Source organism: Oncorhynchus kisutch, linkage group LG4 (genome assembly GCF_002021735.2).
Source record: "Oncorhynchus kisutch isolate 150728-3 linkage group LG4, Okis_V2, whole genome shotgun sequence".
In the NCBI taxonomy this organism is placed as follows: domain Eukaryota; kingdom Metazoa; phylum Chordata; class Actinopteri; order Salmoniformes; family Salmonidae; genus Oncorhynchus; species Oncorhynchus kisutch.
The window spans coordinates 60,027,109-60,051,961 of NC_034177.2; the positions used below are offsets into that span (position 1 = coordinate 60,027,109).

At 42.6% G+C, this 24,853-nt stretch overlaps 2 protein-coding genes across 9 annotated transcripts; one reads left to right on the forward strand and one right to left on the reverse strand.

Annotated features, from left to right (window-relative positions):
- Positions 1-15: 15 nt before the first annotated feature.
- On the forward strand, positions 16-12,115 carry sec23ip (SEC23 interacting protein). 2 transcript variants are annotated; one of them, XM_020481465.2, is made up of 17 exons: positions 16-379; positions 778-1,292; positions 1,871-2,081; positions 2,509-2,702; positions 3,499-3,588; positions 3,812-4,022; positions 4,278-4,419; positions 5,371-5,579; positions 5,804-5,904; positions 5,992-6,153; positions 8,030-8,125; positions 8,370-8,549; positions 9,402-9,557; positions 9,845-9,947; positions 10,672-10,860; positions 10,973-11,141; positions 11,517-12,115. In XM_020481465.2, the coding sequence occupies exons 1-17, from the start codon at positions 247-249 to the stop codon at positions 11,596-11,598; spliced, it is 2,943 nt and encodes a 980-aa protein (XP_020337054.1). In that variant the 5' UTR covers positions 16-246; the 3' UTR covers positions 11,599-12,115. The 2 variants fall into 2 exon arrangements, with proteins under 2 accessions (XP_020337054.1, XP_020337055.1); XM_020481466.2 differs by having other exon boundaries at positions 196-379; positions 5,995-6,153.
- Positions 12,116-12,364: 249 nt separating this feature from the next.
- Positions 12,365-22,440, reverse strand: csgalnact2 (chondroitin sulfate N-acetylgalactosaminyltransferase 2). Of its 7 annotated transcripts, none has more exons than XR_004209809.1 (9): positions 22,308-22,432; positions 19,305-20,297; positions 18,867-19,083; positions 18,674-18,775; positions 18,345-18,523; positions 17,951-18,046; positions 15,946-16,040; positions 14,650-14,731; positions 13,722-14,532 (listed from the first exon to the last, which is right to left on the reverse strand). XR_004209809.1 is itself a non-coding variant. In XM_031823337.1 (8 exons), exons 2-8 carry the CDS (start codon positions 19,954-19,956, stop codon positions 14,240-14,242), a joined length of 1,620 nt encoding a protein of 539 aa, XP_031679197.1. In that variant the 5' UTR covers positions 19,957-20,913; positions 22,308-22,440; the 3' UTR covers positions 12,365-14,239. The 7 variants fall into 7 exon arrangements, 3 of the variants coding, with proteins under 3 accessions (XP_031679197.1, XP_020337058.1, XP_020337059.1); XR_004209811.1 differs by having other exon boundaries at positions 18,178-18,523; XM_031823337.1 differs by lacking the exon at positions 17,951-18,046 and having other exon boundaries at positions 12,365-14,532; positions 19,305-20,913; positions 22,308-22,440.
- Positions 22,441-24,853: the final 2,413 nt, after the last annotated feature.

The window sequence follows — 24,853 nt, forward strand, 5'->3', positions numbered from 1 at the left end:
CACTGAATCTTACTCATATTTCATTTCGTTACCGGTCCATCATGACCGCAAAGAACTTGCGGGGACTCATTGAGCTGATTACAATCAGCACCGACTCAACGAGGAATGCTTGACCTTATGACTTGTATTACAGATCAGTGAACTTATCCAAACGCCATCACCGAGAACCACGTCTGAGATCCGGTTGGTGAAGTTATGCTGCTCTGGCTGTAAAATAAGCTTGGCTACGTGTAATTTGGGGTGGCAATGGCTGATAGGAAAACCAATACTGTGCCAAATTCCAGCGCAAATTTACTGTTTTCTGCCGCACCGGAGTTCAATTTCAACCTACCTTTCATACCTGTCAGTCAGGCCAGTGGTCCGGCGGTGTTATCAGGAGGTAAGATAATGGCGAGGGCCACAGCAGGGCACCTATGACAAACATGACAGCTAACTTAGCTATCTAACGACGTTAGCTAGCTGCTAGCTACTTCGCTGCCAACAAGCCCATTATACATTTGAATAATTGTAAATCCCTGCAGTTTAATAGATATCAAGATGTTCCTGTGGGATCTTAGTAAATAAAAATAATAATATTTGCTACAGCAGTGTCAGGTCAACAAAACTCATATGTACATAAACCTTGTTTCATCTGATTTGTCGTTAGTAAGTCAGAGTTGAGGCTCTCAAAAGGGTGGATTAACATTGGATTCTTGACATTGCTCACAGTTAGACTGTTGATGAGTTCAAATATACTGCAGTAACTCAGTTGCTCAATATTTCTGTTATTTTTCCTAGATGATTCTGCAGATGTCGGAGAAGAAGACAGCTTTCTTGGCCAGACCTCTGGAAATGCCCCAGCACCGTCCACATTCAGCTACTTCTCCAGTCCCGTGAACAGCAGTGACCCATTTGCCTCCATTGGACATCAGCCTGCATGTCCACCCCCAGCATCACTATCAGTAGCCCCTGTGACATCTGGACCAACCTCTGTCCCCATTGTTGCCAGCATGGCCCCAACACCCCCTATCCCACTAACCAACCCTAATGTGCCACAGCCATTTGGCAATGTTGTTTACCAGAACCCCATGGGAAGATACACTCCTCCCCCTAACACAGTGACCCCGCCCCCTCCACAAGCCCCCGATCAGAGTTATAATCCATATCGTCACACACCCCTCAGCAGCAGAGCCAAACCCTATATGCCAGCTCCAGAGGTCCAGTCACTATCCAGCCTACCGGTGCAGCAAAATCCCTACACTATGGGCTCTCAAGCGCCAACATTCCAATCGGCACCCTCCACATACACAAAGGTAAACAACAACTCCACTCTGTTTATTGCTTAGTAGTGAATGGTGTGAACCTCTTATTTTTAAGATGAATGAAACTACTGGCAATCAGGCTAATATAAATGTCTCTAAATGTCTTATAGGAGAATTTAGCTTTTTTACAAACAAATCGGCATTTTGTATGGATTGTTGTAGATGGCTCCAGACACTTTGTTTGCGATTTGACTTGTTTTTGAGAAATCTTGCCCCAACCAGCGATTTGCTTCCTCATCCTCGTTGTGCAGTACGGGGGCTCTGAAAAAACATGAACAAATGCTCCAAAAACACCCAAATACGTCCTTTTAGAAATTGAAAAGCTCTCAGTAAAGTGATGCAGGTCTTTAGATGTTCTGCACATGACATTGTTTTATTCCGAACTTTATGCGTGATGTTATATTCCATTTTGTTGCGAAGTGAATCGCTGGTTGGGGTAAGTTTCTCAAAAATGAATGAAATTGCAAAGAAAATGTCTGGACTCTTCTATAACATTTCATTTACATCAAAAATAAAGATTTGGTTGTAAAAAAAAAGAAAGCTAACTTTCCCTTTAACTCTCTCTTCAGCCCCCTCCCACACAGATTCAGGGGCCGCCCCCTATGACCCATCACTCCACCACTGCTGGAGCACTGGTTCCAGCCAATCAAATGATACAGTATAACGTGTATGAGGCTGTCCAGCCTCACTGGTTCTTCTGCAAACAAGTGGAGTCCAAGAGTGTCTGGCTTCCCTTTAGTATCCTGGACTCCATTCAACTGGAGGAGATCTACAATTCAGGTGAGATGAATGATGTGATTTCTACTATTTAAAAAAATGTATCATCAGAGCCATTTTATATTCTAGGTATCCAAGTTGACTTTGCATAGCTCTCTTTATGTAGGCCTAGATATTTGTAAAACATGTTTGTTTAAACAGAGCCATTTTGAAATATGTGGCGTGTTCATTAGGCACCAAACGTTGCACAAATGTTTTGAAACATTATTTGTAGCGCACCCTAGTAAACTCTACACTAATTTATGCACACTCACAGATACATAATCATCTCACAAAAGTCTGTTGTCATTTTTTTGTTTAGTTTTTCATTAATTTGTATGTTTGATTTATGTCTAGCCTATCGCAATGCGTTTTCTTGTACGTAAAGCAAATATCTGAGAAGCAAACAATATCGAATCTAATATGATTACATTTTTTCATTCTCCTCCAGTGCAACCAGACCCTGAGAATGTGATTGTGTGCACAGAAGGAGGGCGCTATGACGTGCAGCTCTATGACCGCATACGTACAGCTGTATTCTGGGAGGAGGAACCTACAGAGGTGCGGCGCTGCACCTGGTTCTACAAAGGAGACACAGACAGCCGTTTCATCCCCTACTCAGAGGAGTTCAGCGAGAAGCTAGAGGTTGGTCCCATCAATGTTAAAAAATAATAATAAAAAAAAACAGGACCAGGGTCGTGTTCATTAGGGCACGCAATTGTAAGAAAATGTCCTGTGTTCGATTTCCATTGCAAAATGTTTTACTATATTTTACTACAGTGTGCCCTAATGAACAAGACCCATGGTTCGCTGTTACCCATATTAGAATACAGCTGAGCAATGGGGTGTCTTGGGTTTTAGCCCTGAAAGTGGACTGAGAGTTTAATATTCTGTCTGACCACTAACATTGAGTGGCTGCTGCCAACACACTGACTCAACTCCAGCCACTTTAATAATGGGAATTGATGGGAAATTATGTAAAATATATCACTAGCCACTTTAAACAATGCTACCTAATATAATGTTTACATACCCTACATTATTCATCTCATATGTATACGTATATACTGTACTCTATATCATCTACTGCATCTTTATGTAATACATGTATCACTAGCCACTTTAACTATGCCACTTTGTTTACATACTCATCTCATATGTATTTACTGCACTCAATACCATCTACTGTATCTCGCCTATGCCGCTCTGTACCATCTCTCATTCATATATCTTTATGTAGAATATTCTTTATCCCCTTACACTTGTGTCTATAAGGTAGTAGTTTTGGAATTGTTAGCTAGATTACTTGTTGGTTATTACTGCATTGTCGGAACTAGAAGCACAAGCATTTCGCTACACTCACATTAACATCTGCTAACCATGTGTATGTGACAAATAAAATTTGATTTGATTTGCTTGATTGGCTGTCTTCTCTATGTAGGGAGAATATAAGAAAGCGGTGTCAACCAACCAATGGCACCGTCGACTGGAGTTCCCATCGGGGGAAACCATTGTCATGCACAATCCAAAGGTATCTTTGTATGACTTAATTTTACAATGCATAATTACCAGGTGTTTACTAAAATATGAAATAGTAATAACTTCTTTGTTTCTTTGAAATTCATGAAAACAAGCACCAGGTAGTTTCCAATCATGAACACCATATCATGGTTTTGAGTGGACTTTGTTGTTTTGCCGACCCAGAAGCGACTGTATTTCTAGTTTGTGAGGAGGTTATTTTTGTCTTTCTACAGGTGATCGTGCAATTCCAGCCATCCGCCATGCCAGACGAGTGGGGTACAACCCAGGATGGACAGACCAGACCCAGGGTGGTCAAGAGGGGCATTGATGATGACCATGATGAAGTTCCCGATGGGGAGCTCCCTCAGGTGGATCACCTGGTGTTCATGGTGCATGGCATCGGTCCAGTCTGTGACCTGAGGTTTAGGAGCATGGTGGAGTGTGGTATGTGTGATCTATCGCTCCACATGGCTCATTAAGTCTCCATTATTACCCAGCTCTATATTCATATCATATTATGGATGTTTGTTAATGCCATGAATGGTATAGGTTGTGGTATGTTCTGCCTGTCATGGTGTTTCTTACTATGCCCAGCAAATGCCCCAAAGGTGTATTGAATGTAACTGTGTAGAATATCCATTTACTGCTCCATACTAACCCAGATGGAGTATTAGAAATGTGTGTTGCTTGTGTTCACAGTGGATGACTTCCGGAGTGTTTCCCTGAAGCTGCTGCAGAGTCATTTTAAGAAGGCGCAGGACGAGTGTGTCATCAGTCGAGTGGAGTTCCTTCCTGTTCAGTGGCACACGGCCCTGCATGGGGACGCCACTGGGGTGGACAGGTGAGGAGACGAAAAAAGGCTCAGACTTTTGTTTCCACTTCCATGGCCCGGCTCCGGTGTCTCACTGGGCCGTGGATCTGCTCTGACTTGGGAGCCAAGGCCAGGCCACTGGTATTTTTCTGCTTGCGTTAACATAATGGCTAACTGTGAACATGGGTTAACAACTTCCACGCTTAACACCTTCTCACTTTCTGCTCGCCCCAAGTCTTTAAGTGTCAAGCTCCTGATGGAAAAGCAATTCCTGAAAAGTAACACGAGAGCTTATATTAACATACAGTGCATTTGGAATGTATTCAGATCCCTTGTTTTACATTTTGTTACTTTACAGCCTTATTCTAAAATTGATTAAATAGTTCACTTTGTCATTTTGGGGTATTGTGTGTGGATTTATGAGGATATTTATTCAATTTTAGAATAAGGCTGTAACGTAACAAAATATTGAAAAAGGGAAGGAGTCTGAAATCTTTCCGAATGTACTGTAAACATTGGCAAAAAAACTGGTGTGGGGAAAGTCTCAGGTGGAAGTGAACCAAAGTAACACGAGAGCCTAGTCCTAAGGAGGAAGGGGAGGAGTTTGCCGATCTTTCTGCATCGCTGGAACATCTGGGCCTGTCTGAGTAATGGAATTTTAAGGACGTTCATAGACGTGGGAATACGTCCTGTTCTTTGTGGGATAGGGAAATTATATTGTAACACGAAAAATCTGTGCTGACGTGAGCGGCAAGCTTTTACAAATGAAACCACACAATGGCTGTGTCTGAGAACATTACTAGCTGTCAAATCCTTCCTAATGCTTCCGCCCGTGGGAGGGACCTCAGATCCTGTCCTCCAATACGCTTCGAGAGGAATTGAGGAAACAAGGGTGGAGGAAGCAAGGATTTGAGCTCTTGTAAATCAGACACAGCCAATTTCTCCCACTCTGACTCAATCCATTTCCTACTGTTGTTTTAGGAGGATAAAGAAGATCACCCTGCCCAGCACAGGTCGTCTGCGTCACTTCACTAACGAGACCCTCTTAGACGTGCTGTTCTACAACAGTCCCACCTACTGCCAGACCATCATGGACACAGTTGCCCTGGAGATTAATAGGATCTATGCCCTGTTCATGCAGCGGAATCCAGACTTCACCGGAGGCGTCTCAGTATCCGGACACAGTTTAGGTACAAACACCCAGACACCAAGGGCCACTTTTCTAGACCTAGATGAAATCTTAGTGCTGGCTTAAAAAAAAAAACTTTGTTCAATTGAGAATCTCTATTGAAAGTGCTTTTTAGTTCAGGACTAGGCTTAATCTGGGTCCAGGAAACCAGCCCCAAGTGTTCATACTTTTAGCTAAGTCATGTGAGAAAGATTTGGACAAACCTGTCTCGCTGTGTGTTTGCAGGTTCCCTCATACTTTTCGACTTGCTGTCAAACCAGAAGAATGTCTCACCTTTGCAAACCATGTCAACTGCAAATGGGGGCCACCCTGCAGGCAGCAAACAGGTAATAGGTCCATAGCTATCCAAACATTTGTTTATTTCATTATTTCAGTGACACCAGAGAGTGTAACAATCCCTCTTCTCCTTAAAGCAGGTGGCTCCCCCCGCTGCTGCTACCTCACCTGCTGCTGTGGGGGAGGAGCCTAAGGAGGAAGGGGAGGAGTTTGCCGATCTTTCTGCATCGCTGGAACATCTGGGCCTGTCTGAGTACCAGAGCACTTTAGAACAGGAGAAGATTGACCTTGAATCTTTTGTAAGAACCCTCCCTGCTTGTCATGAACCCATATACTGTAGTTATTAATATTTACTTTCAATTCTTATGGCCTATGTTCCCATTAAGCTGCTTCACAGAATAAATATCAGCGAGCACAGAGAAGTACAAGATTGAACTTCAGGGGAAAGAAAAGGGGGAGTCAGTTGTACAACTGAATACATTCCTCATTTAATTCAACCCCTTTGAATCAGAGAGGTGCAGGGGGCTGCCTTAAATCGACATCAACGTCTTCGGCGCCTTGCTCAGGGGCAGAACGACAGATGTTTACCTTGTCAGCTCGGGGATTCAATCCAGCAACCTTTTGGTTACTGGCCCAACGCTCTAACCACTAGGCTACCAGCCGCCCCTACCCACCTTTTCCCCGTTAGTTGACACTATCAACGTTTCCCTTTACTGTGAGAATTTTGATCGAATCAACACAATGTTAGCCACTTTCAATGCAACATACCAAAACTAAAAAAACGATGCTAGAATTAGTATGTGAAACTAACTATGCAAGAGATTGTAGGCAGAACGCATATGAGTAGGATTATATTGCATTGACAGGCACAACTCAGGCCCATACTCTACACAAACCGGTGCGCAATAACCAATCAGAGCTGCAGTAGGGCTATATGCAAATAGACCATTGCCACATATGGATCTGTGCCATTCACTTTGAACTGGACTGTGTATACAGCATGAGCGGTCGTGAGTTAGTTGCACTTGTTTTTAGATCAAAGCGAGAGGTACGTGTAGCGACATGAACATTTGTTCATATCCTTTCCTAGTTAGTGAGTTATTAGCCCAGTTATAGATAATTTGTAGTCAGCAATTGATGAGTGATTGCTTCCTACAAGAGCACAAAACGTTTACATCTTTGAAATGCAGGTCAAGTAAAGAGCTTTTTTTTTGTCTTAAACGGGCAGTGTTGTATTTTGAGATGGGTATGAATAAGCTAAGTAGTCAATAGGCAGAAGGTAGCATAATTTGTCTGATTCTCTGTAATAGTGGTATGGGAGTAATGTAAAGTGGTTTCTTAATGTAAAGTGGTTTCTTGCATCAAACAACACAACAGCATTTTCAGTCACATCATTTTCTGAAGGACAAGTCGATAAACAGGTTAATGCCAAGCCCTGCATGTTTTTTTCAAGTCTCATGGAATGTAGGCCTACATTGAACACCACACATTGGCTGCTACTGTAGGCTGAATGATAGAACAGCTATTTCCATGTTAAAATGTTATGAAATGCATTTTCTCCATAGTTATGGTAGGCCACTCTGGTAGGCCTACATTATGATCAAGTAGCCACCGTAGCCTACTTAACCACTGTTAAAACTAACTTAAAGCGGGTGCAGCCTCCGTGTTCACAGTAAACGCACCCTGGAATTTGCACAACTTTCAAGTTTGTGCTCAGCAGGCCAGAAATTTGCGTATGGGAATATTGCAAATTTCATATTGCTTATGACACTTAAAGAGACATTACACTCCAAAATAATCATTTGTCAGATGTTTTAAGACCTCAAAAGTCAAGGTGAGTCCACATGCCACAGCATTGTTTGTGCAGATCCAGCTTAATGCCTAAATGATTCATATCTCAAATGAATGTAAAATATAATTTTACGGTGCTCATCTTTAACATTTATTTTGGATTGTGTCTATAAGGATTTTGCTATATGGATCTACAAAACAAATGTCCTTGGGTAAAAAAACAAACACATTTGAGGCCTGAAAATAACTGACTTTTGAGTGAGATTTCTCAGAAACGGAAAGTAAATGATTAAATTGTATTACAATGCTTCCCTAGGCCATTTCCTAGAATTGGTGATTACAATCTATGGTCCAAATCCCACTGTCTTTTCTATATTTTGTTAGCTTATGTGCACAGTTGAGGACCTGAAAGAGATGGGCATTCCATTGGGGCCAAGGAAGAAAATGGCTAAATTTGTCAAAGAAAGAGCAATTAAACAGGTGAGCATTTAATCGTCTTTGTCTCTCAGACACCAGTGTTGTGTTCAACAGGAAGAAAAAGTTTTGAAATGGGCCGGTACTACCTGAACTTAGAATACAATTAGAATAGAACATTTGATCTATTCCAAAATGTTTCACTACAGTGTGCCGTACTGAACACAACCCAGTGATGGCTAAAACTGTGTCAACTGAACATAATCTTCTGTGTTTGTGTGCCTTCTATCTTCGGGACTCCTTTCGTCAGGCAACAAGTCAGGCAGCACAAGATAAGAAGGCAGCAGAAGTGAAGGTGACCAGTCAAGAGGTCGTCCCCGCCCAATTAAGTGAGTCTCTCCCAGGGCCCGGCACCTCGAAGCTTCCTGTTGGCGGGATTTACTCGTCCATCCATGTGGATTACAACTACTTCAAAGTTGGCACTGGACAGGTAAGCCTAAACCTCTGCCAGGATTCAATCAGATCAGCGCAACCCGCCTAACTCTTTGTTGCTTTTGTTTAGGCGGTGTCGAAGGTGTAACTGCGTTAGAGCTGTCAAATCCTCAAGCGGCTCCTGGTGTTACCGATCGCAGACATTGCAGTTGGATGCACGGAGTCGCAGCTGTGTTACGGCTGTTTGAATACTGGAATGTTGCTATCTAGTGACATTAATTTGGATTCATCCATAACAATGAGCTAATGAGGCACGATTTCACCTGGCACAGAAAATGTGCTCACTCGTCAGGACACTGTTGTTCAGAGGAGCTAGCCAACAACACCGCCAACACAATCACTTCAAACGGAAGCTGGAAAGACTGCAAATTTTCACAATTTTTCTATTTACATATTTGTATATATCCATAAAAATGATGCCAGCTGATTCATGATTCGACTGGCTGAGAAACGCTGCCTGCCCCTCTTGTCTCCTCATGACACGTTCATTACTATGGGACAGCTGGAGATCAAAGCAAATGTAGGAGAGACCGACAGCAAATGGATACAAATATCCGCTGTTGAAAACTAAATCTCACTCTAAAAGTAATGTGAGATAATGTTTAGATGCTTTTTATTAGTGGCGATCAAGTTACACATCCGACATGCCTAAACAAAAGTAATGAAAAGCTATACATTTGTCAGCTAGCGCGGGTTTCCGCTGATCTGATTGAATCCCGACCCTACACCATGATGTCAGTGTGGCGTAACGACGTTAGTCTACAGCCTTTCTGGAATGTCATGCATAAGCATACATTTTCATCAGGGCTCATGTAAAAGCACTGTCTGGTGTTGGTGTTCTGCCCCATAGGTGTCGGTGGTGTACCACACTCTGGACTTTGAGCCAGTGAATTTCTTTGCCCTGGGATCTCCCATAGGGATGTTCCTCACAGTGCGAGGCCTGGAGAAGATCGAGGAAAACTACCAGCTACCCACCTGCAAGGGATTCTTCAACATCTACCATCCGGTTAGCCAATCTTCCTCACAAGTGTTCTGAGCGGCGTATGGGTGTGCATACAGATGACATACTGTATGTGACAGGATTTGCATCTGTCAGCTATAAAGCACATTGCGACAACTGTTTATGTAAAAAGGACTTTATAAATACATTTGATTGAACTATGACATGGTTAATGCCAATGTGTTTAATTAAAGTAGATCAGGGTAGAAAATACATGAATTAATATGGAAGGGTGTAATAAATGTATTTTTCAAAATGTTAAAATATCTGTTTGCTCGAACTGTTTGTTTTAGCTGGACCCAGTTGCTTACAGGATTGAGCCCATGATCCTGCCAGACCTGGACTTGAAACCGGTTCTGATTCCACATCACAAAGGGAGGAAGAGGCTGCATCTCGGTAAGGAACTATAGATTCACCACCGGCTATTTTATCTTCAGATTTGTATTCTATTTATTACCATCGCCAGGTGAACCCTACTATTGTCATCACTGTCTCTTCCCATTTTGAAAATGACTAATCAGACCCTGGTCTCCGAGGAAGTGAACAGTGTTTCCCCTATATTTATTTAGCAGCGGTGGCCACCACTGCAAAAAAGATATATTTAAAAAATTATATATATATATCACTGAGTGTACAAAACATTAAGAACCATTTCCTAATATTGGGTTGCAACCCCGCCCAGTTTGCCCTCAGAACAGCCTCAATTCGTTGGGGAATGGACTCTAAAAGATGTTGAACATTTTCCACAGGGATGCTGGCCCATGTTGACTCTAATGTGTCCCACAGTTGTGTCAACTTGGCTGGATGTCCTTAGGGTGGTGGACCATTCTTGATACACATAGGAAACTGTTGAGCTAGGAACACCCAACAGCGTTGCAGTTCTTGACACAAACAGGTGCACCTGGCACCTACTACCATACTGCTGGGGAAAAAATCCTAGTGGAAACACTGGTTAATTACAAGAAGTAAATCAAATACAATGACTCAGATCTTGGCAGAGTGAAACCTCACCAACAGAACACAAAGAGCAGTCCTGGAAGACCAGGATTCCAAAGTGTAGTATGTTTAATTTGTCAGTGAGTTTTACAATCATGGATTGTTTTGTGTGTGTGTGTGGCAGAGCTGAAGGAGAGTCTCTCCCGCATGGGTTCAGACCTGAAGCACGGCTTCATCAGCTCCCTGAAGAGTGCCTGGCAGACCCTCAACGACTTTGCTCGTGCTCACACCTCCAATGCCCAGCTGGCAGCCGAGCTCGCTATGGTGGCCAATCAGATCAAGGAGGAGGAGGAGAAGCATGCACACAGTGATGGTGAGTATAAGAGCGATTTTTAAATAACTCATGAAATATTGCTCTTTCGGTTTATTTGGATAGGGCTTTGCTTTAAAAAACAACTTTATTTAAACGTCAAAACGTTGGCTAGTCGCAGAACACAGGATAGTGGAGAGTCCTGAGCTGCTGAGAGAAGAAGAGCCCCAGGTGAAAATAGGCATGCTGAACGGGGGGAACCGCATCGACTATGTCCTACAGGAGAAGCCCATCGAGAGCTTCAACGAGTACCTCTTCGCCCTGCAGAGTCACCTGTGCTACTGGTATGAAAATCAGCTCTGCTGCTTACTTTGGCCCTTTTTATGTTAAGGTGGAAACAGAAATGTTGATCAACGCGCACATCTCCTTCTGCCCCTTGGGTACTCCATATGAGGTCATACTTGTATGTGGTTGTTTATAGCTGCTGTTTAGCCATATCATTTGATGAAAACATTGTCATATTATTCTCAACAGCTTTACCTCTGATTTTGTGTCTACTGCTTGATTGAGTTTTGAACCGGAGACTTAAGACCTGCTCCAAGGCTTGGATTACGTTTTGTCTTCTCTCCACAGCTGATCTATTTTGAGTTGAGGTATTCTTGTTTGAAAAATAATTCTGTCTGCAGATATTGATTTATTTGTTCCTTTCTTTTCCCCAGGGAGTCTGAAGACACAGCCCTACTACTCCTGAAAGAGATCTACAAGACCATGGGGATAAACCCAGAACAGATTTTACATTAATGCAATGGATTGGTAACCTGGTGGGACCACTCTGATCGCTGCATTCATTCCGTTTCACTGCACGTAAGTGAAATAGAATGGTGAATGCAGTGATCAGGTCCGGTTCCACCGGGTTAATGGATTGGTTGGAGTGAAAAATAAACCTTTCTGAAACCCTCATACTCCCCATCAGGTTTGTCCATGTCAATGCTTTTTGATTTGATATTGTATATGGTTCTTTGTTTAGTATTAATTTTCATTGATTTTCTATTCTCATAGTCTATTGTATGAGGATGAATATGCTTGTAATATGCCCTTTGTCTTAAATTAAGAAAATAGATCAAATTAGTGGATTCCAAGACCACTTGTTTGAAATAAACATTTTATAACCTAAATTATAGAAATGGTGAGGTTTGCTGAACTATATGAAATTAAACATTTACAAGAGAAATCACAGAAACTGCTAATTTAAGTATTTACCTCAAATGTATTTTATGTTTAACAATAGCCGTAAAATAAACCATTTACTTTCAAATTACTTGTGACTCTTATTTTCAGTCTTCGGTGCTTTATATGTTGAATTTTTGTCGATTTGCTGTACAGGTAAGACTGCCACATATCCTCTTAAGTCTGGGTAGAAAAAGACAGCATTTACTTTCTGCTTTACGATTTTTGTGCGTTTTGGTTTGCTTAAATAGAGAGGACGACCAATACTTGTTTTTCAGTTGTGTTCAGGAAAAGATTGAGCTCTGAGGCATTCAAGAACAAAGACTGGAAACCTATTGTATAGAGGGAGGAGAGCAATGTTTAATGAGAAAATAAGCATTTAACAGAAGAAACTCAAAGGCAGTCATGACTCATGTTTGATACAAAAAGGTGGGCCACCTTGATAGTTTTTCAACTGGTCATTCAATACAATGCCGTTTTCGTTGAATTCAACATTGCACACCGTTCTGTCATACTGAATGCAACCCTGTTACTTAATCGCAAACATGTTTTGCTTGCTCCTTTGGACTTTATGTAAATCTAAATTACCATCACATTTTTTACACTTCAGTGGGTAGTTCCAAGTAATATTTTATCAATAAAGATAACTTCTTTTTTTTAAATGGTACCTGCCGACATTCATAGCCTGGTTCCTCTAGGTTTCTTCCTAGGTTTTGGGCTTTCTAGGGAATTTTTCCTAGCCACCGTGCTTCTACACCTGCATTGCTTGCCGTTTGGGGTTTTAGGCTGGGTTTCTGTACAGCACTTTGAGATATCAGCTGATTTACGAAGGGCTATATAAATTTGATTTGATTCAGGGCTCTATTCAATCCGTACCCTAGGTCGAAAAAAATACATTAAGACAATGTAATTCCATTCATTGGCCCAGCACAGTTGCTGATGCTTCAGGATTAGCATTGAAAATGTGACATCAAGTAGTAATGGCTGTAGATCTGAAAACATTTAAATGTATAGAATTAAATTAAAACCGTTAAACTGTGTTTGCTGGGTAGTTATCTGAAATTCGCTACGTTTGTGTTTATTGTCCACTTTGATGGCGAACTTAATTTACTGCTAACAAACGTCATTTTAGCTTCGGTACATTTATTTTGGAACGCTTCTGCACGGAATTATTACGTTTAAACCTTTATCTTCAACCTAGTCTGTATCACAGAAGTACCACGTGATTGAAATGTTAAGGCAATTTCCCCCTTGTTAGCGGAGACTGCATTAAGGGTAAACACTGCATAAATCGGAAATTACCTTTACATTTCTATCGCGCAAGTGCAGCGTTACAACCCGATTTAAATTTAAAAGGCAATGTTTCCGTGTTAGAGGAGCCTGCATACGGCAAATACAGATTGCGAGATAGGAAAGGTAACGCTTCAGTGATTGAAGAGCCCCAAGTCTCATGACTATCAATGGCCTCAGGAGGGATATATCTTTAATATCCTCCTCTCTATTTAGACAAAGTATGACAATCCGTGGCTTTAAACCAATAAAACAATGTCTTATACATTCCATTTAAGATTGACCACATCATTGAGTGGCTACAAGGTTCAATTATTCAGTCACAATCCAGTCAGATCTGTACAGGTTGGTACATTTCCCCCAAAAAACTAAATTAAAACCGATAAGATAAATCATTTTCGATGCTGTTAAATCAGAGGCTGTGTTTATTTCCCCTTTCAACAAAGCCTATTCAAACAAAGGTCCCTTTTTTTATCACTGTACAACTTTAAATCAATCTTGACATTAAAAACTATGGCAGTATAGTTATTGTTGGGATACATTTTTTTTAAAGAACACTGTCCATTGATTGCTTGATCTCACAGGCAAGAACATTGCCTTAACTTGATAGATGGGGAAATTTGCATGACCTAACATCAAATATGTCTTCTTGTGTTGACACGGGTGGTGTCATTCTCAGTCTTGTTTAAGTTGACGCTTCACGTTTAATAATGTACATTTTTGTACATTCCCAAACATGTCTTTAGCTAATCTGTGAAATGTAACAGGATTTTGTGCAAACAGGTCTTATGTATAGTGCATTTTAGTCATGTTAGTAACAGCATGTGCAACTCAGTTCTTGTATTTGTAAAAAATAATAATAATTAAAAAGCAAGGAGTTCTGATGCAGAGTACCTAAGATGGCCGCCTAGCAAAAAGGCATCATTCAGTCTTCAGTTTTGCCCTGGGTCTTATAGGCCTGCTTGCGGAGGTGATTCTCGATCTCCTCGCGGAACACCAGCATGCCCAGGTGGGAGTGGGATGCCTCATTCATGGCTTTGGACTGGATGCACATGCGATACTGTTCTGGAGTCAGCTCGTCTGCACACTGCTTTTCGTGCCACAGGTGGAAGAGGCCAGATACTGGTGTACGCGTCACGATCAGGTCGCTCCGCAGGTACTTCCTGTACAAGTGGACATCTTCCACACCCCAACCTTTCACGTCCAGGTCAAAACCTCCTAGAAAATATAATTGAGGGGGGGGTAGTAAGATATCTTGCTTATAGAATTGTCACAGTAAAAATACATAGAAAGCACACAACACCATAGCAAAACTTCTCGGTTAACATGGCTTACCGATATTAAGGAAGTCTGAGCGATATTGACATGTCATTCCAAAGCCAAAATCTCTCCAGAATCCAGCATCTTTCTTGTGAATCTACACGAAAAGAACACTTGACATTGGCAAGTTGACTAATGCAAACATTGAGTTACAATTAAACACACTACATATACACAAAAGTATGTGGACCCCCATTCAAATTTGTGGATTCGGCTATTTCTGCAACACCCGTTGCTGACAGGTGTATAAAATCGAGCACACAGACATGCAATCTCCATAGACAAATATTGGCAGTAGAATGGCCTGTACTGAAGAGCTCAGTGACTTTCAAAGTGGCACCATCATAGGATGCCACTTTTCCAACAAGTCAGTTTGTAAAATTTCTGCCCTGCTAGAGCTGCCCCCTACCCGTAAGTGCTGCTATTGTGAAGTGTAAACGTCTAGGAGCAACAACGGCTCAGCTGCGAAGTGGTAGGCCACACGGGAATGGGACCTCCAAGTGCTGAAGCATGTAAAAATGGTCCGTCCTCAGTTACAACACTCACTACCAAGTTCCAAACGGTCTCTGGAAGCAACGTCAGCACAAGAAACTGTTCGTCGGGAGCTTTTTCCATGGCTCAGCAGCCACACACAAACCTACGATCACCATGCGCATTGCAAAGTGTTGGCTGGAGTGGAGTAAAGCTCACCGCCATTGGACTCGAGTAGTGGAAACACGTTCTCTGACAGATAAATCTGGGTTTGGTGGATGCCAGGAGAACGTTACCTGCCGAATGCATAGTGTCAAGTGTAAACTTTGGTGGAGGAGGAATAATGGTCTGGGGCTGTTTTTCATGGTTTGGGTTAGGCCCCTTAGTTCCAGTGAAGGGAAATCTTGACAATGACATGGTAACAGTTTGGGAAGGCCCTTGACTGTTTTAGCATGACAATGCCACCGTGCACAAAGTGAGGTCCACACAGAAATGGTTTGTCGATCGGTGTTGAATAACTTGACTGGCTTGCACAGAGCCCTGGCCTCAACCCCATCGAACACCTTTGGGATGAATTGGAACACCAACTGTGAGCCAGGCCTAATTGCCCAACACAGTGCCCGACCTCACATAGCTCATGGCTGAATGAAAGCAAGTCCCTGCAGCAATGTGGAAAGCCTTCCCAGAATAGAGTAGGCTGTTATAGCAACAAAGGGTGAGACTAACTCCATATGAATTCCCATGATTTTGGAATGAGATGTTCAACGAGCAGGTGTCAACATACTTTTTGGTCATGTAGTGTATATATTTTTTTGGTCATCCATTTTTATAGGTACTTACAAGTTGACTTTCAATGGGGGGAGCCAGCTCCAGATTTCCATAGACTATGGCAGGGTTATACAAACTGAAAACCACTGGATAAAATACTCTCTTGTCTACAAGAAGAAAACAAGATGGAGGGGTTGAAATATATTTTGGTACAAATTACATGCAAAATGCCAATAGTACACATTTAGAAAAATGACAAGTCACACACTGCCCACATTAAGTACTCATGGAAAACCCCCAAAGAATTTGAATGTTGGAAACAGTAGGGATGTGCATCGTTCTCTTTCAAGACGATTCGATACGTACAGTTGAAGTCGGAAGTTTACATACACCGTAGCCAAGTACATTTAAACTCAGTTTTTCACAATCCTTGACATTTAATCCTAGTAAAAATTCCATGTCTTAGGTCAGTTAATATCACCACTTTAGTTTAAGAATGTGAAATGTCAGAATAATAGTTGAGAATTATTTAATTCAGCTTTAATTTCTTTCATCACATTCCCAGTGGTCAGAAGTTTACATGCTACCAAATACTTATTGAGTGTATCGCTTAACTTGGTTCAAAAGTTCTGCGTAGCCTTGCACAAACTTCCCACAATAAATTGGGTGAATTTTGGCCCATTCCTCCTGACAGAGCTGGTGCAACTGAGTCAGGTTTGTAGGCCTCCTTGCTCGCACACGCTTTTTCAGTTCTGCAACAAAAATCTTCTATTGGATTGAGGTCAGGGCTTTGTGATGATCACTCCAATACCTTGACTTTGTTGTCCTTAAGCCATTTTGCCACAACTTTGGAAGTATGTTTGGGGTCACTGTCCATTTGGAAGACCCATTTGCGACCAAGCTTTAACTTCCTGACTGATGCCTTGAGATGTTGCTTCAATATATCCACATAATTTTCAAAGGTGCTTCAACAAAGTACTGGAGTAAAGGGTCTGAATACTTTATTGAATAAATTTGCAAAAATGTCTAAACTATTTTTTGCTTTGTCATTATAGGGTATTGTGTGTAGATTGATGAGGAAAACAACAATTTAATCCATTTTAGAATAAGGCTGTAACTTAACAAAATGTAGAGAAAGTCAAGGGGTCTGAATACTTTGAATGCACTGTAGATACGTTTGCTCCGATACAGGAACAATAGGTTTTAGTTTGAAACGATTCAGTGTGTTTTGATTCGAGAAAGAAACGATTCGGTATGATACGATTCCACGCACTACCATTTGTTGCATAAACACATTCATTTTCCATTCTAAGTTAAAATAGGCTGCCGACGGAGATCATGACCTGGGCCTCTGAGCTGGATCTGTCTGAGTTGACTTCTGTGTGTGCGTGTGTGTGTGTAAATGATATATGTCTATGGTGTATGTACTATGTAGGCACCTGACCTGAGCCATAAGGGAGACTAGGCATCTACCACCCCACTTCCATTATCAGACTGGGGGTGCAATGTAGCATATGTTTTTTGGTTCTGAAATCACCATCACTCACTAATTAACTAGTCATTTTTGCAGATTAAGTGTTTGAGCTAGTAATGTATCAATATTTATCATTTCCAAATTAGCTATGACACAGCCAATGAATAAATAGCACAACTTTGGATTCCACCCCCATCTCAAAATTGAATGGTTTTGACCGTTTGGAAGTTTAGTGAGCTTCTTTTCTCTTCCCAATTTGGCCATGCAGTGCGCCTCGCAAAGTGATTGCTGTGCTCGTTATGAAATGATCAACTTTACCCTATAGATCTAAAAATGACCACACACACGCTGATGGTAGACCTGAACAATCTAAATAAAAGATATTGTTAAGGCCCGTTCAACAGGTAGCCTATAGCCAGATGACAGTTGCATGTCCAGTAGTTTACTTTTATTCCTGTAAAACACATTTTCAACCATGTATAGATAACAATAACCTAGCAAATGACATAGGGTTTATTAGTTGCGTGACAGCCTAATGTTGCGCAAGTCATTTTAGCATTTGAACACTGAAGGTGCCATACAGATCAGGAACAGGCCACCTACCTCACGCTGGCCAGCACACAAAGCTGGGCACAGTGCGCAGTTTGACTAGGCTACTGGATATTCCCCTGAGGTGGTTCGGCATGCAAAATGACTTGACTGTCAACACAATCACATGTTTAGTTCGACACTGAAGGAGAGGGCGCATCAGCTGTCACAAAACATGAGGCATTTTCAGAAGGTTGAAAGTAATATGAGTAACAACAAACAAACAAAACAACGATTCGTACCGTTTCAATCGATTTTCTGACCGAAGGATGCAAAATTTGGATCGGTTTCGGGTCCGCGGCCGATGCAGTCATATCTCAAACATTTGAATCGGGGATCGATGTGAATTGTTATATCCCTAGGAAACAGGAATGTGTAGGCTACAATGTTTTGATAGAAGGCACCTTACTTGGAGCGGTGTGAAGGAGGCAGGTGTTGAGATAGTCCCGTGTGAAGTAGATATCCACATCACAGAAGAACATCAACACGTCACCCTTCTTCCAGGCGCGGGCTCCGATGTCCAGACCCCTGCCCCTGGAAAACTCCTCGTCCACTGGGATGAGGGTGTAGTTGGAAAAAGTCTCCTCCCTACAAAACCAACAATGTCATTTCAGTTGTCTGTGGTTTTGAGCACGAAACGTCTAGACTAGGAACATAGACAAGTGACAGATGTCCAGCAGTAAAATCATATCAAAAGCACATCATAAATCCTTTCATTCATATTAAAAGAAAACAAACCTGGACATTTTTTCCAAATAAGACTTCACCTCTCGTAAGCCCTCTTGTCCAAAGTAGACCACCGTAAGATGCACTTCCCTATCATGTTTTATGCAAACTTCCCTGCAATCACGAAAACAAAAATTACACAATCTTTACAAATAGTAGGTATAGGCTACATATTGCCATTTTCACATGACTCACCATCACTGACCTGAAGTTGTGTAGGAACTGTGAGAATGCATCTGTTCTGCCCGCCAATGGTACAATGATATTGATGACAACTCCGGACGTTTCTACGGATGTGCTCCTGACTTTCATTAAAGGACCGAATGGACGGAAAAGAGTAACGTGGCGGAAATTGTCGGAGTCCTCTTTTGCAAAGAAGAGCTCGTAGAGTGTGCCTTTGTCCCGTTCTGTTCTGTACAGACCTGCCCACATAAGGGTAAACATAACAGTTTTGTCAAACATAGGGAACAAATATTGTTCAACATTGCATCCATGAAACAAGCAGATAGTGATCTGGATTAGGGGTTCCCATTCTGGCCCTCAGCCCCTCCAGATATTTGGCAGCACTAGCACATGCAATCTGTCAACTTATCAGGATCAGGTTGAGAACCACTGTTACATTACCCCAGTATAACTCTCTTACCCTCAGTAAAGTGGCTCTCAGTGTATGCCTGCCTCTGCATGGGCACATCATCCTCCTGGCCATCCTCCTCGTCTGGGTTGTTTATGACGTCCAGGGCCGCCTCAATGACCTCCACCAGCTCGTCCCTGCGGTCCTTCCGCACAGGCTTCTCCTCTGGGTGCCTGGTCAACCCCATCTCCAGTTGATACACCTTACCGGAGTTGAAGCTCTCAAAGGGGACCAGGGCGTACTCGCTGGGTAGCCGTGCTCCCGTGTTCACCTCGGCTTTGTCGATCTGGGAGTGGAGGAATTCGAGGAGATCCCCAGGCACCTGGTCCTTGGTCTCAGCTAGTCCCTGGACCCCGAGGCCTTCCTTCCAGTCCTGCAGGTCCTTGAGCTTCTCACTCATCTGCTGGAGCTCCTGCTTGAGCTGGGCGATCTGCCGCTTGAGGCTGGCGGCACGGCTGAGGTGGTGCTCCTCCTGCTCCTGCAGCAGGGCACGGTAGTAGTCCTTCCCATAGGACTCCCCTCCCAAGCCAGGCAGGACCAGGCTGACATCAGCTGGGGGAGTGCACTCCAGCAAGTAAGCAAAGAGGAAGAGGACCAGCAGCAGGACGAGCCCCAGGAACAGCCAGCGCATCCGTCCCTGCAGCGGAAAGCTTCGCCTGGGCATCACGCTCGCATCCGGTCTATGGGCGACGACTCTGCATTCCCTTTCACGTCAGGTAAATCTACCTCAAGCTGGACAGAATATGGTCCAATGCATATTCTAGGAATGTTAAAAAGGTCCCCTCTAATGAGCAAGTTAGATTAACAACAAGGTGGACGTTTGTTCTGAGTGCTGCTATAAAAAAAAGCTACTTTGTTCATTCATGTCACATTATTCAGATAAAGTCAGGAACACCGCTGGTGCATCTTGTTTGATGATCGCAATCTGCCTGTTCTCTTGCAGGTGTTACATTGTGAGTGGAATCCATTTGGATTTCATCCATCAGTGTACACATGATTTTGAACCTTTTAGATGAAAAAGCATTCATTCATCAATCATTGTTCATTCATGTCATATTCATATGGTGTCAACAAATTATGCAAGAAAGGAAATGCTGGTGCAATAAACATACTGTTGACCTAGCAATGACTTAAAGAGGAACTTGAATTTCATGTTTTACGTATAGTACCAGCCAAAAGTTTAGACACCTACTCATTGAAGGGTTTTTCTTTGTATTTACTATTTTCTACATTGTAGAAAAATAGTGACGACATCAAAACAATGAAATAACACATAAGAAATCATATAATAACCAAAAGAGTGTTAAACAAATCCAAATCTATTTTATATTTGAGGTTATTCAAAGTAGCCACCATTGCCTTGACTGCTATGCACACTCTTGGCATTCTCTCAATCAGCTTCATGAGGAATGCTTTTCCAACAGTTTTGAAGGAGTTCCCACATATGCTGAGCACTTGTTGGCTGTTTTTCCTTCACTCTGAGGTCCAACTCATCCCAAACCATCTCAATTGGGTTGAGGTCGGGTGATTGTGGAGGCCAGGTTATCTGATGCAGCACTCCATCACTCTCCTTCATCAAATAGTCCTTACACACCCTCGAGGTGTGGTTTGGGTCATTGTCCTGTTGAAAAACAAATCAGTCTAAATAATCAGGAATTCTAAATAAATCACAGACAGTGTCACCAGCAAAGCACCCTCACACCTCCTCCATGCTTCACGGGGGGAACCACATGTGGAGATCATTCACCTACTCTGCATCTCACAAAGACACAGTGGTTGGAACCAAAAATCTTATCATACCAAAGGGAAGATTTCCACCGGGCTAATGTCCATTGCTCGTGTTTCTTGACCCAAGCAAGTGTCTTCTTCTCATTGGTGTCCTTTAGTAGTGGTTTCTTTGCAGCAACTTGACAACGAAGGCCTGATTCACAGTCTCCTCTGAGCAGATGATGTTGAGATGCGTCTGTTACTTGAACTCTGCGAGGCATTTATTTGGGCTGCAATCTGAGGCTGGTAACTCTAATGAGCTTATCCTCTGCAGCAGAGGTAACACTGCATCTTCCTTTCCTGTTGCGGTCCTCATGAGAGTTAGTTTCATCATAGCGCTTGATGGTTTTTGTGACTGCACTTGAAGAAACGTTCAAGTTTTTTAAATGTTCCGTAATGACTGACCTTCATGTCTTAAAGTAACGATGGACCGTCGTTTCTCTTTGCTCATTTGAGTTGTTCTTGCCATAATATGGACTTGGTCTTTTACCAAATAGGGCTATCTTCTGAATACCACCCCTAACTTGTCACAACACAACTGATTGGCTCAAACGCATTAAGAGGAACTTTTAACAAGGCACACCTGTTAATTGAAATGTATTCCATGTGACTACCTCATGAAGCTGGTTGAGAGAATGCCAGGAGTGTGCAAAGCTGTCATCAATGCAAAAGGTTGCTTCTTTGAAGAATCTGAAATCTAAAATATATTTTGATTTGTTTTAACACTTTTTGGTTACTACATGATTCCAAGCGTTATTTCCAAGTTTTGATGTCTTCACTACTATTCTACAATGTAGAAAATAGTTTTTTTAAATAAAGAAAAACCCTGGAATGAGTAGGTGTCCAAACTTTTGACGGGTATTGTACGTCTATGAGAATAGACTTTCACCTGGACCACTTTCCCTCGATGTGGTTTTTATTCAAGACTCGATCTGAGGGCTGTCCAGCAATGCCTGTCTGCTTATGGAACTATTACATCTAGGAAGGTAGCTAACGTTAGCCAACAAGCTATACAACGACAACAACATTAGCCGAACTAATGAGCTTGTGGCTGGTTAACTACTGTAGCAACCAAGCTACAAAGGGAACCTGAGAGTTGGCTAGCTGGAAAAGTAGCTAACACATAACGTTAGATACGTGTAAACAACCGCTTGCTATGAGCCGGTTGGAACGATTGTGTAGCTAGCTAGCTGTATATCGAGAAATATTTGCTTCGAACAGTAACGTTATATTTTTGCAAATACTTACCAAGATATTCAGCTCTCCGTGTAAGGACTAACAAGCAGTAGCATCAAAAATAATTATTCTAAACAACGCCACGGAGCAAAGTGGACTGATCGAGAAAAAAAACTGTACTTCCGCAAAAGAGTTTCTGTAGCTCCTTCTTTGGTGGGGTTTATCGGCGGTTGACATCCAACGTTATGGTGCATTACCGCCACCTACGGTACTGGAGCGCCATAGACAGGAATAAATTAAATCGTACCTGCCAGCCCCGTTGCTCTTAAAAAATATAACAAAACATTTGAGACTATATCTAATGAAGTTCTACTCAATATACTCTTTAAACTAAATTCCTGTATCCACTTCTCCCTCATACTAGATCTCAGCCTCTCTCTTTCCTCTGATACTGCCCACACTGCAGCAATACATGCTCCACGGTCTCTGTTTCCTGGCAATAATCACACTTCCCCGTTGGATGCTTTCCTATCACATTGACAGACTTATTCAACTGGCTGTGTCCCACCCTTAATCTTGCAAAAATAGCCTCCTCTCTTCTATCCCTTCCTGCCATCCTCCCATCCACAACTTTCCTCTGAACATGAAGTAAATGCCTGCTCTTAGTCTCTCTATTACACTGCTCCTGCCATCTCTGCACCATCACTGTCCATAACAGGCTTTTTGCCTCTGCCTTGCTCATTGAAACTACAACATCAACATCCCCACTACCAAGTGCTTGTTTAGCCAGTACATCAACTGCCTCGTTCCCCTCCACCAACACAAGGGCTGGGACCCAAATAAATTGTATCTGTATACCCATCTGTCTAATCCTGCCATGGGTTTGTAGCACCTCATAAAGCAGGTCTTGTCTGCTACGTGAACTAAAGGACTGGAGACTCATCAACACTGCACATGAATCAGAGCAAATAACTACTTCTGTCTGGCTTGACTTCCTCCACCCACTGATGGCCAACAGTATGGCCATCAGCTCCGCCATATATACAGCCAGATGAACTGTAACACGTTTTCTGACTTCCACTCCACATTCCTGCACTACAAATGCTGACCCAGTACGTCCTGTCCTTGGATCTTTTGATCCATCTGTGTAAATGGCCACACAATCCTGATACACAGTATCAAGACTTCTCTTAAACAAATCAGATGGATCAACACCCTCCCTATCTTTCTGTAGTCTCTCCAACACTTCTAGATCAACTACTGGAGGTGGGAGTAGCCATGGTGTATTTACAGGAATATCTACTGTTGGACTAAACTCCCTTCCATACAGTCCCATCTCCTTTGCCTGGGCATTACCCACCCAAAGCTTGTGTTCTGTCTTCGCTCATGTTCACAGCATGCCTCTAAAATCCCTTTGGTAAGATGAGACACCCCATGTCCCTGTAGGTTGACCCAATAATTAATTGCCAGCTGCCGTCTCCTAATCTGCAATGGCATATACCAGCATCTCCAACTGTAGAGCAGCCACTGGAGAGGTCTGAAACGCCCCACTACATATTCTGAGCCCTTGCCCCTGTATGACATCTAGCCTTTCCAATGACATTCGGGCTGCCGAACCATACCCTTTACTGCCATAGTCTATTACAGATCGGATCAATGCAACATACATGGTCCTCAATGAGGAACACCCAGCTCCCCCCACTCCTTCCCCGTCAGACAGCGCATCACATTTAGCACCTTCTTACACTTTCCCACCACTCTCTCAATGTGTTCTGCCCAGGTCAGTCAAGTGTCAAAATATATCCCAAGGAACCTGAAGGACCCCACCATCTCCACGTTTCTCCCATATAACCTCAAGCATACCTCATCTCCCACCTTCCTCCTGGTAGAGAACTCTGTCTGAGTTTTCTCTACAAAGAACCTGAATCCCACATTAATGCCCACCACTCTACCTCATCAATTGCTTCCTGTACCTTCCTGACTATGTATGGCACACTTAAGGCCCCATCATCTGCAAATATCGACCTCCCAATATCTGGCTGTACCTGAGAGTAAACATTATTGGTCATGACTGAGAACAACAGAGGACTAATCACGCTCCCATGTGGTGTACCATTATCCACCAGGTAGCTGCCTGATAGTGACTTTCCCATCCTCACCTGGATAGATCTACCAAACAGGAAATCCTTTATTCAGTTGTACGTTCTTCCTCCTACCCCCATAATATCAAGCTTGATTAATAATCCCTCCTTCCACATCATATCATACGCCTTCTCCTCATCAAAAAAGACAGCTATAACAGTCTCCTTGTTCACCTGAGTCTTCCTGACCTGGGTCCATAGTTCCCCTTCCCTTCCTGAGCCCACTCTGATGTGGCGATACTAGCCCCCTGCTCTCTAGGAAGTGCGTTACCCTCTCCGTAATCATACGTTCCATAATCTTACATACATGTGATTTTAAAGCTATTGGCCGATAGCTTGTTGGCCTCGTTGGGTTCTTCCCTGGCTTCCGGATTGGTACCACTGCCTCCTTCCAGCTGCCTGGTAGTTTCCCCTCCTCCCACACTGTGTTGTACAACACCAATACCTTATCCAGTGCCTCATCACTAAGATGGTCCA

Excerpts from the sequence above, each read along its gene's own strand:
- csgalnact2 (XM_031823337.1), bottom strand. The coding sequence starts at position 19,956 with ATGCCCAGGCGAAGCTTTCCGCTGCAGGGACGGATGCGCTGGCTGTTC. Across the intron at positions 16,041-18,344 it reads CCTCCTTCACACCGCTCCAA|ACAAGAGAGTATTTTATCCA; the intron begins GTAAGGTGCCTT and ends TTCTTCTTGTAG. Across the intron at positions 14,533-14,649 it reads CTCAGACTTCCTTAATATCG|GAGGTTTTGACCTGGACGTG; the intron begins GTAAGCCATGTT and ends TATATTTTCTAG.
- sec23ip (XM_020481465.2), top strand. The coding sequence starts at position 247 with ATGGCTGATAGGAAAACCAATACTGTGCCAAATTCCAGCGCAAATTTA. Across the intron at positions 1,293-1,870 it reads CACCCTCCACATACACAAAG|CCCCCTCCCACACAGATTCA; the intron begins GTAAACAACAAC and ends CTCTCTCTTCAG. Across the intron at positions 9,558-9,844 it reads TCTTCAACATCTACCATCCG|CTGGACCCAGTTGCTTACAG; the intron begins GTTAGCCAATCT and ends TGTTTGTTTTAG.